At 40.9% G+C, this 17,024-nt stretch overlaps 1 protein-coding gene across 4 annotated transcripts in view; it reads right to left on the reverse strand.

The window, feature by feature from the left end:
* Positions 1 to 17,024, reverse strand: part of PTEN (phosphatase and tensin homolog) — a 283,802-nt gene that overhangs the window by 86,031 nt on the left and 180,747 nt on the right. For all 4 annotated transcript variants that reach the window (XM_086921953.1, XM_086921952.1, XM_086921955.1 and 1 more), the window contains exon 5: positions 3,803 to 4,041. In XM_086921953.1, coding sequence (XP_086778079.1) covers positions 3,803 to 4,041 — 239 coding nt within the window. The remainder of the gene's footprint in view (positions 1 to 3,802; positions 4,042 to 17,024) is intronic.

Genomic DNA, 17,024 nt, shown 5'->3' on the forward strand with positions numbered 1-17,024 from the left:
GGGTGGGTGCATGTGAATCTACACCACTACATGCCACAAAAAGATGCCTACAGGGTGAGTAGCATGTTTCATTCATGGCATGTGTAGCTGTAGATATACATGCTCTGGACATACTGTAAAGTAGTTGTCCCCTAAAATGATGCCTAGTCAGAGAATGTTGCAGAAGATTGAAAAAGTGCACACAGTACAGCCGGACCCACTTGCGCCTGCTGACAAGCTAGGACATCCACAAAGTGGTGTTTAATGAGTTTGTGTGATGTGGACCAGGTAGCTGCCTTACATGTATCAGCTTGTTGGAAGTTTCCCAGAAATCCACAGAAGAGGCCTTCTTTCTGAAATAGCCAGAACTTTGTGCGGCATAGTATAGGCGACAAACAGCTGTTGCATGGTGCGAAAAGGCCCTCATTTACTACATCAATATGAAAAATCATATTGATGTAGTAAATGAGGGCCCTCTTAACATTTAGCGAGTGAAGAGTTCTCTCCGCTACAGAATCTGGGTGCAGAAAGAACACCACATGGATAGTGAAGTCAAGATCTTGGAAGAGATCTAAAGTGATCTGAATGTGGGCAAGATTTCGTTCCATGCTCACACTCCATCAGCAAGCCGTTGATGCATGGAAATACGTGGACGCCATCCACCTGAGATGAACGGCTACCACTGCAAGGCATTTGGTAAAGAGCCAGGGAGCTATGGTTATCCTGAAGTGCAGAAGTTTGAATTGAAAGTGCTGTCCACTTACCAAAAACCTGAGGTAGCCGCGATGGCAGGATGGATTGGGATGTGGAAATAGGCATCCTTCTGGTCAAGGGCAGGCATGAAGTTATCTTGCTGCAGCATTGGGATGACATCCTGAAGCGTGACCATTTGGAAGTTCTCTGACAGGATGTACTTGCTTAGGGACATGAGACTGAGGAGGAGTCTGAGTGATCCATCTTTCTTAAGGCTGAAAAAGTACAAGCATTATACCCCTTAGCCACGGTGGTGTGGCAAAACAGGCTCCATAGCCCCTATGAGCAGTATCACATTTACTTTCCCCTGGATGAGTTGCTGGTGGCCGCTCAGGCGGGAATATCTGCCGGGGAGGGGAGAGGGAGGGGGGGTTGGGGGCAGAGAGGGGAGTTCTAGGAAGTAGCCGGGTTGCACATGGACAGAATCCATTGGTCGAGTTGATTTGTTGCCTTTGGGTGAGGAACCCTATATGTGGCCTCGGCGAAAAGACCCACGTGATGATCAGGTCTTAAGGGCTTACAATGTCTTTTCAGTGCCCTTGTCTTTCTCTAGCATCTGATCAATTTGAGATTCAAAGAGTTGTTCCCATCAAAGGGCATGTTGACCAGATGCTGTCCGACTTCTGGCTTGAAGCCAGAAACACGGAGCCAGGCATGCCAGCGGACTAAGACGCTGGAGTTAATACCACTGGCAGGGGTGTTTGCTGCACCCAGGGCACACCTGATGATGGTGTTAGAGATGTTCTGACCCTCAGCTAGAAGTTCCTGAACTCTTTGCCTATATTTTTGTGTGAGATATTGAATGAGTTTTCTCATCTCATCCCACTGAGCTTGGTCGTAACTCGAGAGAAGGTCGACGAAGCTGGCGATTAGCCAATGGGTGGCAGACTGTGTGGCTATTCCTCTACCCGAGGTATCCATTTTCTTGCTTTTCTTATCTGGTAGTAGGGCTTCCCTAGTACCTAGTAGATTCGCTCATTTACAGGCGGTGGGCACATTTGAGCTGCCAAATATAAGTGAGATCTGAGGAGGAGGCCTTGCACTTTTCATCAACCCTCTGGGTCTTTAGACACCTCGTGGGTGGGTTTTAACATGCCCTTGAGCATTGGAAGGTACTGGGTTAAACGCTGCATGTGTGAAAGTGTCTAAGAAGTAATCCTCTTCAGTGATGGTATCCAAGTCCACTTTGTGGAAGGTGGCTCTCCTGTAAATAGCCTTGTAATATGATGTAGTATCATTGGGGGGGGGGGAGGCTTTGCCAGATAGAGGTCAGGGTAGTTGTTGTCCGTAGGTACGACCCCATTATCATCCCAACGATTATACAGGGGCTCTGGGTTGTATGGGGCATTATATGGGTCCCGCAGGACATATGGGGCTACCCTACCCAAATGAGGAATGCTAGGACCCCCGGCGAAGCTGGTGGAGGTGGCTCATGTGTGAAGGAGGAATAGGTGCTTTAGGAAGAGGAGGAGGAGGAGGAGGAGTAGTAAGAAGAGGTGGTTAAGAAGGCAGAGAGCTGGTAACCCTAACTCAATGGTTCTTGGCCTTGGGAGGAGGTGGAGGCTCCAATGCAAGCTGCTTCTTGGAGGTAAGCTTCCTTTTGTGAGGAAGAGTGCTTTGCACTTTCAGTGGTGGTTTTGCAATGATCTCACCTTTTTGAGAGTATGTAAAGTCTCCTCTGTCTACTGCCCAACTTCATCTGGAGGCACTGTAAATTGGAGGCTCGAGGTCCTCAAAGCCTGTAGAAAAAGGAGTCTAGGAGAGGCGAGTCAGCACAGAGTAGTTTTGAAGCTGATCGCCATGTTTGTTTCGACTCAGTCAGTCTCGTCGCCAAAAGGTGTTTTGGCTTCAAATGGTTCCGTTGCATCGGCACAGAGATACTGGACGGCAGAGGGCGCAGGCAAGTAAGGCAGGGTCTTGTGCTTCAGTCTCGACAGCGGAGACGTAGCCATTTCTGATGCCTTATGTTGGTGCCCGCAATGGCTGGGATGCACTAGTGGCCCGGAAGGCTGTTGAGCTGGTGGTGGACTCTATGCCCAGCCACCTGAAAGGCGGTGTTCGGCCGGTTGGTGTGAACGATAAGGCACGGTACTCACGGTTAGTGTCTTCTGCCATAGTCCCATGGAGGCGACTGGTCATAGCCTTGGAGTCTGAAGGAGAGCTTGGGTCACAACTGAATCAAGACGGTTGCCCTGCAGACTGAGGCACCTGCTTCTTCTTAGACGTCGGCACTGAAGATATTGGGAGTGAAGTAATCTTACCACTGCGCTATCTTGCTCTGAGCAAGCATTTGGTTGCATCGGTATCCAAGGATCTTCTTCTAGCAATGAAACTGATGATCAGGCACTAGTCCTAGGAGGAGTGTCAACATCTTGTTAGTCTAAAGACTTCTTTGAAGAAAAACAAGTTGCACATGTCCAAGCCCAACACTCGATGGTAGGAGCATGCAGAGAAGGTGCATCTCCAGCTACACATGCTATGAACATATTGTTTGTACTTGAATATCATAGCAAAAATATCACAGATAAAAATACATGCAGGTCTGTATGGAATTTGCACATCTAACTCCAAATATATATATATATATTCTGACGCTATATGGATACTTAAGATAAGTAGATTTGAACTATAGTTCCCTATATGCCCTCTCCTTTGGATATTTTGAACCTCAATATTTTAGCTACGTTATTAAATAATCACAATATTGCCTACTCGATATTTCAGACTACAACCTAATGAGTGAGATTGCCAAGTATAAGATATTAAGGACTTATGTTTGGCAACAAAGCAAGAACAATAACTCAAGGGAAAGGCAAGTTAAGCCACATGCTGCAACATAGGATAGTGCAATACTTTGATATTCAAGATAAGACTCCAACTCCTTGTCAAGGTTTGCCAGCTTCTTGCTAGAACATGGGTCTCAAGGGACATTAAAAACATTTTCAACATACGAAACAGTCATCTCAGCATTAGCTATAGTAGTACTCAAATTTTTGGCTAAAGCCATTCAATAAATAACATTACTATCTCCATGGCAAACATCTTTAATACAGAAATACCCATAACAAACCTTTTTATCTCTGGTCCGTACTTCTCCATAGAAATCTAGTGCATCCTGTGGTTGTAAAAATTTCTTTCGATGTAGCAAATATGCACATATCATAACACCTGTTCTTCCCTTTCCAGCTTTACAGTGAATTGCCGCAACATGATTGTCATTTTCACTTAACCACTGGTCAAGGTCTTCGCAAAAAGGTTTGATAAGCTCTAGCTGTGGTGGGTTGTGGTCTTCAAAAGGATACTGTGCAACTAAATGATAAATGGGTAATACAAGTTTAGTACAAAAAATGCACAATTTCAACTTTTTTTTTTTAAGTCAAATGGTTACTTTACAGTGAAAACACAAAGCTTTTGTCACATTTTTGGCAGCAATAAAAAAAGAAAGTGACTGGGCATGTTTATTTATGAACAATCAGGTACTATGTACAAAAGATAAGAAACTGAAAACACTTAAAAAATCAAAACATCCTTGTTTTATTATACACCAAAGAATGTTGCGAGCAAACTGTCATGGATTTTTGTGGTTTCTGGCCCTGGTTTTCCCCCTTAACCGTCACCTACCCAGCCGGACTTTGGGCATTGTTCCTCCTAGTCTCCCAGCTATTACTCCTTCCTCCCCTCTCTCCTTCGAATTACTGTAACATTGTTTTATGTGTACTGTTCATTACTATGCTTTTGTTTCTGATGTAACTTGTAACGCAAAGATCCTAAATGTAAAGCGCTCCGATACCCTCTTGGGTCATGTTCGCGCTATATAAAACTTTTAAAAAAAATCGAATATTAGATCCTAGCTGCGTTTTCTAATCCCGGGAATATTCTAGTAAAAAAAAGAATTAAGTTTGATTTTTCAGAAAAGACAAAAGTTTGCGCACGCTTCAACACACAGAACACATACTGCACCGACAGGAGCACTACAAGCTTCAGATCACACAGATCTGCACAAGCAACAGAAAGCTACCCTCAGTACAGCAGACTGAAAAAAAGAGAGACAGCCTCCATGATTCAGTTACAAAAGACCTCACTATTTGTCCACGGACTAACTAAAAGTGGTAAACTGTTGGTAAAAAGCTCAAAGGTTCTCAGTGGGCCGTGGGACGGAAGACTTCACTCCACTGCCTTGGGTGTTCGAATTTCATCCTGGACAGGACAGCTTTTATCTCTCCACTGCAGGGAATCAATAGCCGAGAGAGAAAATATCTCAACATTGCACTCTCTGCGAGGCATGTAGCTAAGCAGCAACTTATTTTTATACCGAAATATTCTTACAGAAAATAGTAGGCTCAGAACATTCCTCTTATGCCTTGTCTGCACCTAGATGCACTTTCAGCTCACAGCCAAGAGGTCTGCCATGCTGCAACAAGTTCATTTACCAACTTAGGATGCATACATTTGCTGCAGCTGAAATAGCTGTAGTGGTCGATAACTGTTCACTTTAACGGTAATGCAAAGGAGAACTGACCCCACTTTAGTCAACTTTGATATTTTTGACCACAGTAATGACAGTTGGATATTAAAAACACATGATGGGAAACAAGCTCCTAAAATACTTAAGAATGGAAATGAGGTGGGGGGGGGGGGGGGGCATGACGATCCCAGGTAAACAAACATTTATAGACAGAAAGAGTGCTGGAGGAAGGTTGGGAAAAGTCTACCTAATACAAGCACAACCTGTGGTGCCGCAAGTGATCAGGTAACTGGTTAGCTACTGCAGAGATTCCTCTTCTGGAACAGGAAATCTAAAAACTAAAACTACATACAGAAGACACTTAGAAATAGGCGTAATAACTTTGGTTTAGAAGGCCTTTAAGAAACCTTGGAGGGTCCCGACCTCCTTACTTTCTTGAAAAAGTTCCTTCCTGACGTTTTGGATCTTCCAAAAGAACCATCAATGAACATTCAACGCCCACTTTGTCTTTGTCGCCTCCACCCTCACTCTACCAGGCCTAGAGGAATTATGTTCATGGACTTTACAGACTTGCTCCGTGCGTTGCAGGCAGCAAAAGGAAAATGTTGCCTTGTGTGGTCGGGTCATAATATTTATATATTTCAAGGTCTCTCCAATGGTACTAAATATACAAGGAAGGAATTTCTTGCTCCTCGTCCACAAATGAGACAGCTACACATTCATTATGGCATTTTGCATCCATGCTTCTACGATGATGGTTTTACTTGCTAATTTGATGACCCTGTTAAATTGAAATCTTTTCTCCGAAGCATTTCTCCTCATACTATAGCTACCTCTGTCCATTGCTAGTAAATAACGTATGTCACTCTCTCACTCTAATTCTTATATATGGCTGTTACCTTTTCTATATTCTTATTTTTCTCTCTGCTGATTATATTGCTCTTGGTGCGGTCACGTCTCAAGCTCATTTCCTCTGATCTTCATTTTAGATCCATCTCCTCATCCCAATAACTTTTTCTATGTTGGAATGTTCTTGGTCTGAGACATCCCGTCAAAAGACAGAAGGTACTTTCTCATTTGTCTAAATTTACTAGACAAGTTATTTATTTTGCAGGAAACCCACTGTATTGGTGTTGAATCACTTACATTAAAATGACAATGGGTAGGCCAAGTTGTATATTCTCCTGCTATTAATTGTAAATCTTTGCATGCACAAATTATATCATCTCAATGTGATAATGATGAATACTAGATATTGGTTATGGTTATAATTCATAATAAATAAATGTCTTTAAAATTTACGGTTGTGTCAAGCCAAATCCAGATTCCTGGAACAATATTAAGATAACTTTAGCATGTATTGATAATCCCAACATCACTGCTGCAGGTGATTTTAATCATGAGTAGATCCCTCTACTGACAGGAAATCTAAATGTAAATTTAATGCTGATAAATCCCATAATGATCAACCATGGAGGGTTCTGGCCAATAATCAGTAAGGTTGGGCAAAAGTATAAACTATCAACTACAAGATTGCCAATACTGGATGTGTAAATTCTGCAAATTACTCACTTCAACCACACGTGACACTCAATGGGATTAGAAAATAATGGATTTATTTCGTCTTTTTGAGAAAAAGTTTAGAAAAAGAAAAGTTAGCCATAATTAGACGTTTGGAGAACTTGGAAGCCAGATACCTCTGAATGTAATTTTTTTTCCAATGTGCATCTCACCTGCTTGAATTTGTTTTATATTTTGATTACTAAACCCACTTCTCCCCTCCAATCAGTCCTCGGAGATTGGTTCTATTTTTATATCTGACCATGCCTCGGTTTTCTCTTTTTTTGATTCATCTCTAAATAACACAAAGATTCGTCCTTGGAAATGTAAAAATATTCTTATATGATGATCAGTTTCTTTTAGAGGCTACTACTTAGATTAATGAGTTTAAGTTTAAACATCCTCTCGATACTTCTATTCCCATTACCTGGGTAGGTCATGCCAAATGTATTATTACAAGTCAAAACACTTGAGCATACTTGCTTTTCCTCTAAATCATACTATGCTCTACATGAGTTGATTAGAGTCAAGTCTGCTCTTAATAAATTTGCTACTGTTGAAGCTTGTAACATCCTCCTAAAACTTAATTCTAAATATCACAGCTGCAAAAACAAAGCGGGTAAGCAGTCCGAAAATATTAGGAAAATCAAATTAGAATGTAAAAACATTGGCCCAATTTGGAATGAATATAACAACAAACTTACATCCTCAATACTGATGTCTTTATCACTTTCCAAGAATATTATCAAATCTCTACTCCGATGACACAAAACCCTTGGAACATAACATGTATACTTTTTTCATGCACTCCCTAGTCCTCCTCATGTGCCTGATAACTTCAACATATTAGAAGCTGAAATAACTCTCAAGGAGCCATCCAATCCTTAAAAAAAGCCAAGGCTCCTGTACCCGATGGCCTATTAATTTTTGTATCTTATACTATTTTTGCTATTAAACTAATTCAGCTTTTTAATTATTTTTCATTAGACTCCAAGGCCACTGGTTCCTTTCTAGAAGCTTTGATTATCCTAATCCTAAAACCTGATTAAGAACCATACTCTAAAAATTATTATCCGATTTAATTAATTAGGATTGTAAAATATTTGCTCAAATTCTAGCTTCCCGCCATGAGACTTTTGCTCCCTTACAGGTGAAAGCTGATCAGTCTGGTTTTGTAAAAAGCAGACTGGCTGTAGATCATGCTAGAATGTTTTCAAACATTAGCACTTATGGTAAAATCACTACTCTACGTCGGTACGGTTTTGTCCCTACCTTTATTTCCTTTATAAAATTGCTACATTCTGCCCATAGTGCCTGTATTTCGGTTAATGGTGGTTTCTCCCCTTATTTTCGGTAACATAGAGGCACGTATAAGTTGTCCTCCAGCGCCTTTATTTATTCTCCGTTTAGAACCATTCTTTTAACGTACTCTGTAGTACACTTATATCAGGTTTCAAAATTAATTCCACTGAAATCAAACAATAAGCTTATGTGGTTGATATTTTAGTGTATATGTTTAATCCTCTTTCCTCTCTTCCACCTTTTTTAAGCAAAATAAAATTGTACTCTAATGTTTCTGGTTATATACTGAACTCTTCAAAAACTGACACATCACCATTAAAATGTTCATGTTATCAAGAAATATTTGCTAATACTGACTTTACTTGGTGCCTTATCAAAATAATGTTTCTGGGTATTTCGTTTTCGTCTACTATATCACACACAACCAGTTATACTTTTACGGTTTTAAAACTCACATTGCAGAAATTGCTATAATCATTTTCCCTTCTTCTTTTAGTCTAGTGGGGCGAACTGGGTACTATTAAGATGATGATTGTACTGCATGTCCTGTACACATTATCTATGTTACTTTTAAGAAATCCGCTTCCTATTTTCCTCGAATGAATTCAATTTGTACCAATTTTCTTTGGAACAAAAATTCCTGTATTGTTTTGACTACACTCAAACACCCTAAAACAGAAGGCGTTTCCCTGATTTTAAATGACATCACTTTGCATTTGTAATTGGACAATGTTTTGCTTTAATCCACGATATTTTTGATACTCCCATATTTTGATGGGATTAGATTTGAACGCTTTGAACAGAAAGATTTTTCATTTGATTATGTAATTTATATGTCTAATTGTACTTTTATATCGACTGATTCTATACTAACACTCAAATGATACACAATATTTTCTTCAGGTTTTGATTGATGTCAATGTTTCCTTACTTTCTCGATTTGCAATAACAAATTCATCAAATTTTGGTGCAAGTCATTCTATTATAAACACTGGAACGAGAAGGGTATTATGTTTATTCACCAGATTGTACACCACAACTCGGTCATTCCCTTTTCCCAATTGCAAGCAAGATATAATTTGCAGAGCTTGCTTTTGCAGGAATACAATTTAATTTCTTCATCCCTTCAATCCTAGAAAATTTTATTTTTCCCTCCAGATGCTGTACCTTTTGCTACTTCTACTCCAATGCATACCATTTCTTCTGATTGATTACCCAAGGAGGCTTAGTTATATAATCTGTTATTTTCGCCCATTCCTATTAGACCCAAATCTCCTATTGAATTATTGTGGGAAGCGGACATCTATCTCTCCCTCCTCCTACTTGGAATAAATTATGGCTTAAAATATTCAAAACATCTAAAGCTGCTCGCATTAGACAATAATAATTTTTTATTTATAACAGAGCCCTCATTACTCCTGAATGTATCTCTATAGTCTCTCCCACCTCCGCGTCCTATGTTGGTCCTGTTCTTCTGCTATATGGGCTTTACTTCATTTGCTTTACTGCTTTTCCAGTGTCTTTAAATTTGGGAAGCAATTTGGTCAAAAAGTCTGAACATTTTTCACTGCAATATTCACTCAACATTCAAAATGTTTTCCTAGGAACCGTTTCACCAGATTTTGATTCTGTCTCTCCTACACCTCTGTTTGATCGCTTGATTGCTATTATTTTTAAGGTGATTCTTTCTTGTTGGAAAGACAATTCCAAGCTGTCTATATTGACTTGGTGGAACTTTATTTGCGATAAACATGGAATAACCCAACAAAAGTCCTGTGCACACATTAATTGTGAGTATATGAGCAGGTCATTGATATTAAACACAAATGTTTTTTTTTCCAAATTAAATATATTGAGCCTTCCTTTCAGGAAGGGTGACATCAAAGAAAACAACCAGCAGACACATGTTTCGTCAAGCGGGCACTGGACCTGTGACTCTTCAGGGCTGTCAACTGCCAAAGGTATAGGGTTCGTGTAGCCGGTGTTAATTCCGACCTGGCATGAACGGGTAAAAATGACCGGTATCTCGAGGAAATCATACTGATAATCAGTGGAGGACGGGTGGATACAACAGTCTTCACGGATATCGGAGTAGTAGCGCCAAAACAAGGAACGGTAGTGTCTGGTATGTTTCTACTCTCTTGTTATCATAGAACATCAAATGTGATATACCCTGGTTACGTTTTATTATGCAGCCCTCTTCTTACTCGCCTCTATCTGAACTACCATCTCCTTGTTCTCTTCTCCCTCTTTTCTTTTTCACCTGCTTTTCCATATATAAAACATTCCTCTTATACCCTGTCTTGCTATTGTTGTCAATTTGAAGAACGCTAGTACTTTGTAACTTTATTCGGTATTATACACTAATGTTGGATTGGATTGTTTGACATTTCTTGTGTCATGTCATACACTGCGTCGTATGACATGCCTCCATCTCTGTGTCGGAGTGAGTTGAGGATAGGGATTGCGCTGCTGGGAGTGTGTGCCTCTGGATCAGCGTCGGGGAAGGGTGAGGTGGCATGACCGAGCCGATCTGCATCCATCTATGGATCCCTGGGACCCCAAAGGCACTGGAGCCACAGATGTGGATCCAGTGGAGGCCCTTCCCAAACTCGCAGGGCCTGAAAGGCTGGCAGAGGAAAGAAGCCATCCAAATATGAGGTGCATGGCCTCGTAAAAATGCCTTTAATTGGGCGGGTTGCAGAGTCTGCTCAGGCCCTGCTAAATTGTGGACTTAGGCCTCAAGAGGCTACTCTCAGACTAGTCAGCCGACAGATGAGGTGAAGACTAAGTACTCTTCAACCTCTTTTCTTGCAGGAGTGTGAATCACCCGAGTGGCTCAATGACTTGGAGTGCGATGAACCTAGGACTCCGCTACCGCTCCCAGGATCTCCCGGTCGACTTCGATCTCCAACGTCACTGCATCACGCGTTGAGCCGGTAGAAGCTTGAGGGAACGCTTTCTCAAGGCCTTCGGGTGCATGGGGCCACAGTTGGAAAAAGCCTTCGTGTCATGGTGCCATTCGAGGCACCAGAGTTAAAAACGATGCAGATCAGTCACAGACATCTGTCGGCGACAGGCACACCAAGCTTGAAGCCAGCTTTTTTTGGTGCCATTACTCATTCATTTCCCAACCACAACTGCGCCAGGAGGCGCGCTTGCAGAGTGGTGGTAAAGGGGGCGTGGCCTCCGAAAAACTTACCAGAGGTTTTTTGGGGGTGGGCGTGCTGCCTAGTCCCGTCCCCTCTCACTGGCCCGATTAAGGGCCCGGGGTCCCCAGTACCCGTGATTTTTATTTTATAGTTTTTTTAATTAATTCTTTTTTTAAATAATGGAAGGGGGTTTTCAAATTTGCTAAAATTATTGGTATCGACGCCAAGATTTTTGAGAAGACTGTTAGTGAACGGATGCCACAGGCCATTACCCCACTCTGAAAAGTGTTCTAAATTCAGACTATTGCAGTTCACCATCTGTCACTTTTATGAGCAGATCAATATCTTAACCACAGTCTACTATCGAAGAGCGTGGTCCAGGTTACAACGTTCTAAAACAATCGCTGTTATTACATTCATAAAAAAAAAAACGAACTCCTGTCCATTAAAGCTAGGTGGGTCAAAAAAATTGGTTATGGATCTAATATCTTAGGGAAGCACTACAGTAGCATGTTTGAATCAGTCACAACGACTGAGATAGGGGTCAAGAGCCAGAGGGACGGAAAGCAGTAGTGAAGCAAAGATGAAACAGATGGAAGGAAGGAGGGTGGGAAGGAATGAGGCACATAGACTGAGGGTGGAAGGGAGCAAGTAAAGGCAACATGGACAGACACCGGAAGAGGGGGCAATATAAAAGAATTTTTTATGTATGCAATACAACTAACAAAAAATGTCACAAAAATTTGACACTCCGAAAATCAATTTTCTCAATTATGGTGTAGTGTGTTTGAAACAGTAACAAATATAGAGATAGGTAGAGAGGAGTCAAAAGCCACACGGTCGGAGCGGTTTTGCCACAGTGAAGTATGTTTGAAGCTGGAGAGTACGCGGGACGGAAATAGACAAGTCTGTAAACAGATGCAGTATTAAGGAGTGTTAACTCACAGATGCAGTATAATTAGGGCTCCCTGTTTTCAGTTTTTACTGATTTTTATAGATAAAATACAGACAGAAAACACTTTTCTTTCTGTATTTATTTTTAAAAGCGGGAAAATACTGATAATTTGGCGTCTTTTGGGTGACTCACCATGCTGAAATTATTGACTTTCAGGCCTATAGATGTACACAATGGAATGACGAGCAGCTACAAAGTTCAATGTGATGTGCTTAAATTACTGCATTTCTCAACATGTATATATACTATTTTATTAATGTGGGTTTATTATTTTATTATTATTGGCTGTGTAATGTGCTAAAATCTGACATGCATCAAAGTATGAGTCCATAGTTTATCCGTTATATAAATGTAGAAATATACTAGTTATGCCTCACCTGTTCACTAAACACAAAATAAATATGGATAAATACCAATAAGATGGCCAAAACATAAATATGGATAAACAGACTGGAAATGTTCAAAAAATAAATACCATAAAACTGGGAGCCCTAAGCATTATGGACTGCTACCTCGGAAATAAATAAATAGAACAAATGTCAAAGCGTGAGCAGCGGAAGGAAACTCAGTGGGAACAAAAGTAGTACTTGGGCCATGCACTACAGGAGGGACAAACACACAAGAGAATAAATAAATCTAGAATGCATTACCCAATCAAGCATAGAAAAAAGTACGACGATAAATCTAACCGATGGTAAGCAATGGGCAGACTCCCATCGCAGTTTAAGTTAAAAAATAATAGCTCGCAATCAACAGTTCGCGTGCCGTTTCAGGCGAGATCTTAAAGATGGTGTGTGTATTAAACACAGGCTCACTGTGTGTTAAAAACCGTAGGAGTCTTTAAAACTTAACTAAAACTGTGTGGCCATTGAGACAAGTATGGTGTGTTGTTGAACCCTTTTTCTCGGTATTGTCTTTTTTTCCTTCAATGCCCATCACCGGGCAGACTGGGTAGAGCCAGATGGTGTGGCAGCCACACCATGGTTGCTTCTCAAAACTTTCTCAAAGTTTAGGGCTTGTTTTTTAGTGTCGAAGACTAGGACAAGGGCATCCATCCTCCAAAATAGTCCCCACTCCCACAAATGACCATCTATCGGTTGCCTGTATTGGAGTGGGGGTGTGGCAGGGGAGTCTATCAAGAATCTTTCCCTTCTCAGCAGATCACGCCAATATAGCATATGGTTGGGGAGTGACCGGCTTGTGCGTTACACCCCATCAACCACATATATTAGCATTTGGCACTGCCTTGTCAGCTTCGTATCAGTGGGGCAGCCATGTTAGTGAATTATTAAAGTGAAGTGATTCCAAAATATGCAAAAAATCTCCTGACTGCTAGTGTATATTTGAAATGTTTACTTCTAAAAGCAATACTATCTTTGACCATGTCCTGCCCTACGCTTTCAGGCTTTCTCAGGGTGAGAAGATCCACGTTCAAGCTGCTTTGTATCACCCACAAAGCAATATATGGAATGGGACCACTCTTCATCAGGAATAAAATCACCAAACACATTCAACAAAGGAACCTCCACTCTAAAGGATTATCTCGCCTCAAAATCCCACCATACAAGAAAAAGTCCATGGGTGGCACATCCTTCTCTGTTCAAGGAGCCAAACTATGGAACTCTTTACCCCCAACATAAGGTCCACCGACAACCACCTTATCTTCAGAAAACTACTCAAGATTTGGCTCTTCCTCATATAAGCACCATACGCAAACAGAAATTTACAGCATATCCCTCTGTATAAAAGCATTTTTTCCACTATAGATATGTACCCATCTTTGTGTATTACTTTGTATAAGCATGTAAAATAATTATGTTGAGAGAAAATAAATAAATAAATAAAAGTCATCTTTGGTCTACATGTACATACTTCCATTGTGCATCTATGTACCTTCCATGTACTTGGATCTGTGTGTCTGTTACTTTTCTCCTGAAAAAGCATATCCAATGCACTATCCTATTTCTCATCCCGTGCCTCTATCAATATCTTTAATCTACATATACTTACCTCCTTTATTTATCTATATGCTTTCAATGTAATTATGGATCTATATATTTATCACATTCTTCTAATTTAGCATTTCCAATGCACTGCCCTATTTCTCAGCCCATACTTCACTCAATATATCTTCTAGCCCAACCTTCTGACTCATCTCAAACTTCTACTACTCCTTCCAATGCACTACTCTATCTCTCATCCTATACATCTATCAATATATCCTCTACATCCACTCTCTCATTTATCGAAAACCCCATAACACTACTATGATTACCAAAATAACCCTATCTAGACTCTCTCCTATTCTACCCTTCCTTGCATCATCAGACAACTCTTTTACTATAACGATCCCCTGAAACAAAACTTTTCTAAACTCGTCCCTCGGAGTCCTCCCCTCCAGAACTCAGTTTTACTCACCCAAAAGCCTCCTCCTACTGCTAAGACCTAAAAAAAATCCTTCACTCTTATCCCTCCACTATCCTTTTCAATCGAAATTAACAGACTAACATGTTCACTTCTCAAATTCCATATTAAACTATACTAATATACTACCCAAATAACTGAATAACATATCCATTACTCAAATGACTTCATATTTTGTTACTATACTAATTTTCAACAGTAATCCTTTATGGGTTCCGGAGTGGGGTGCTACTTGCCAGAAAAGCGCTTAAACACCCATCAGGGATAACAAGTGCTATATGAATGCAAATCTTTCTTCTCCTTTTATCCCTCCGCTAACCTTCTCACTCCAAGTAACTGACCAATATCCACCACTGAAATTACTTCATATTTCACCATATTAATTCACCACTAATCCTTTGTAGGTTTACTGAATAGTGTGCGTCAACAAGCGCTATATAAATACAAACCTTTGTCCTCCTCTATCCTTCTGCTATCATTCCAAATCCAATTAACTGACTAACCTATCCACCACTTAAAATGTACTTGCATGTTTCACTATACTAATTCAACACTAATCCTCTATGGGTCCCGAAGTAGCGTGCTACTTGCCGAAAAAGCGCTTCGACGCCTCGTCAAGACTAGTAAGCGCTATATAAATGCAATTACAATATACATGAGGCCAAAATTACCTAACCTTGAATTAAATTAACTAACCAAAGACACATAGCAGTGTGCCACAGATTGAATACTGGTGGGTACAGATAGCTGCAGGCAGCATTCATTTTAGGGGTATTGCCTGGCTGTTCTCTGAAGGCCTTCTAGAAGGGATGATTATACACAGCTTGTACTGCAACAAACCTGTGCTAAACGTGTAGGAGGAATCCTCAAATTTAGATTGAGATGCCACTTTAAGCTTCACCCTGATAAACTGGTAAGGAGATTCCCATGCTATTGAGATTGTAACTCTACACCCACCCTTGACAGGCTTGGAAGATGTTCAAAAGCAGTGAAGCGATAAGTATTTTACAACAATTGCATACCTACCAATTTTGGTTTATAATACCAAGTAAACTGCTTGGCAAATAAATAGTGCTGCTGTGTCTGAAAAGGTGGTTAGGTAAAATTACCATCCCATTCCAACCAGTTCTTGGTACTGCATAGATATGTAGTTCCCTGTCGACTTGTAAGGCCTACCTCATAAATATGCTGCTACCTGTTCTACCTGCACAGTTGTGTAATGTAATTGCATGTACACGCTGTGTTTTGCCTCGGATAACACAACAAAACACGGGGTGCTTGGTTGGAAGGGTGCAAAACTTGCACTCTGGCCTTTGCGTGACGTGTTTTTATGTTGTGCTTTTGTGACCATAGTTGTGTTCTTATGTCTGAGACTGTAGCAACTAGATGTGCGGGGAGGGGAAGAGGCGTGACCTAAATGCAAGAAGTTTACATTAATTTATTAATGTGCAGGGCTGAAGTGGTCTCTATAGAATCCACTCCGGAGAAAAAAAGGAGCAGTTCACTGCCTGCACTAGATGCAAACAATCATGACAGAAGCTTCATGTAATCCCTCCAAAGCGGTAGGAAAGCAGGCTGGAAGCCTGCACTGTATGCAGTCAGCCATGATAAATGATATCAAGAGTACATCTAAAATCAGCGAGGATTAACTCACAAGCATGCACTGGAAAAACATAGCATTAGCAAATGCTAAATATGAACTAGCCAGGAGCAGCAGCCTACAGGAGTGATGTGATCACATGCATGTTATAGACAGCTAGAGGAAAAATTCTCTAGGGTGTAACCAGGCATGAGAAAGAAACATTGACAGGCACTACATACAGAAGACAAGGTAAGTGACATAGTGCCAACAGAGCTGTCCTAGTGGATGAATCCAAGAGAAAAAGAAATGGGTCATTACAGATACCATTACAGATTATCAATAAAGTCTGTTCAGCAGAGACTAAGTAGAACATACAGGCCATACACAGTGCACCGCCGGCTCTACCCAGAAGCAACACAGCGGGATTCTGCAGGCATCCACTGGTTACTGGCAGCTACATGTAAAAGTCACATAAGGGTGTGCTAGCCTGAATCTAGACACAAGACTAATGTGACAAATCACAAATCGTGGAAGGAGCTCGCAGAAATTAACATTCACCCATTTGTTAGCGATGCTAAGCAGAAATCAGACTTCACCACCTAGGCTTCAAAGAATGATAGGAGAGCTGGCCACTGTGCACGCATTTATCCTGGCTTCCAGGACATAATGGCTTTAAGGTGTACCCTGCATAGTGCCCTTTTATGTTTACAACTGGAGGAGATAATGTAGTATTGCTTCTTGGCATATGGTCAGATCAAAGCTGTCCAGGATGCAGCAGGTACATAACCACTGTCATTTAAAGGTGTACGAAATTCGAACTAAATGACATTTTGCTTCGTTTAGAATGTCCAG

This window comes from Lissotriton vulgaris, chromosome 5 (assembly GCF_964263255.1).
Source record: "Lissotriton vulgaris chromosome 5, aLisVul1.2, whole genome shotgun sequence".
NCBI lineage: Eukaryota > Metazoa > Chordata > Amphibia > Caudata > Salamandridae > Lissotriton > Lissotriton vulgaris.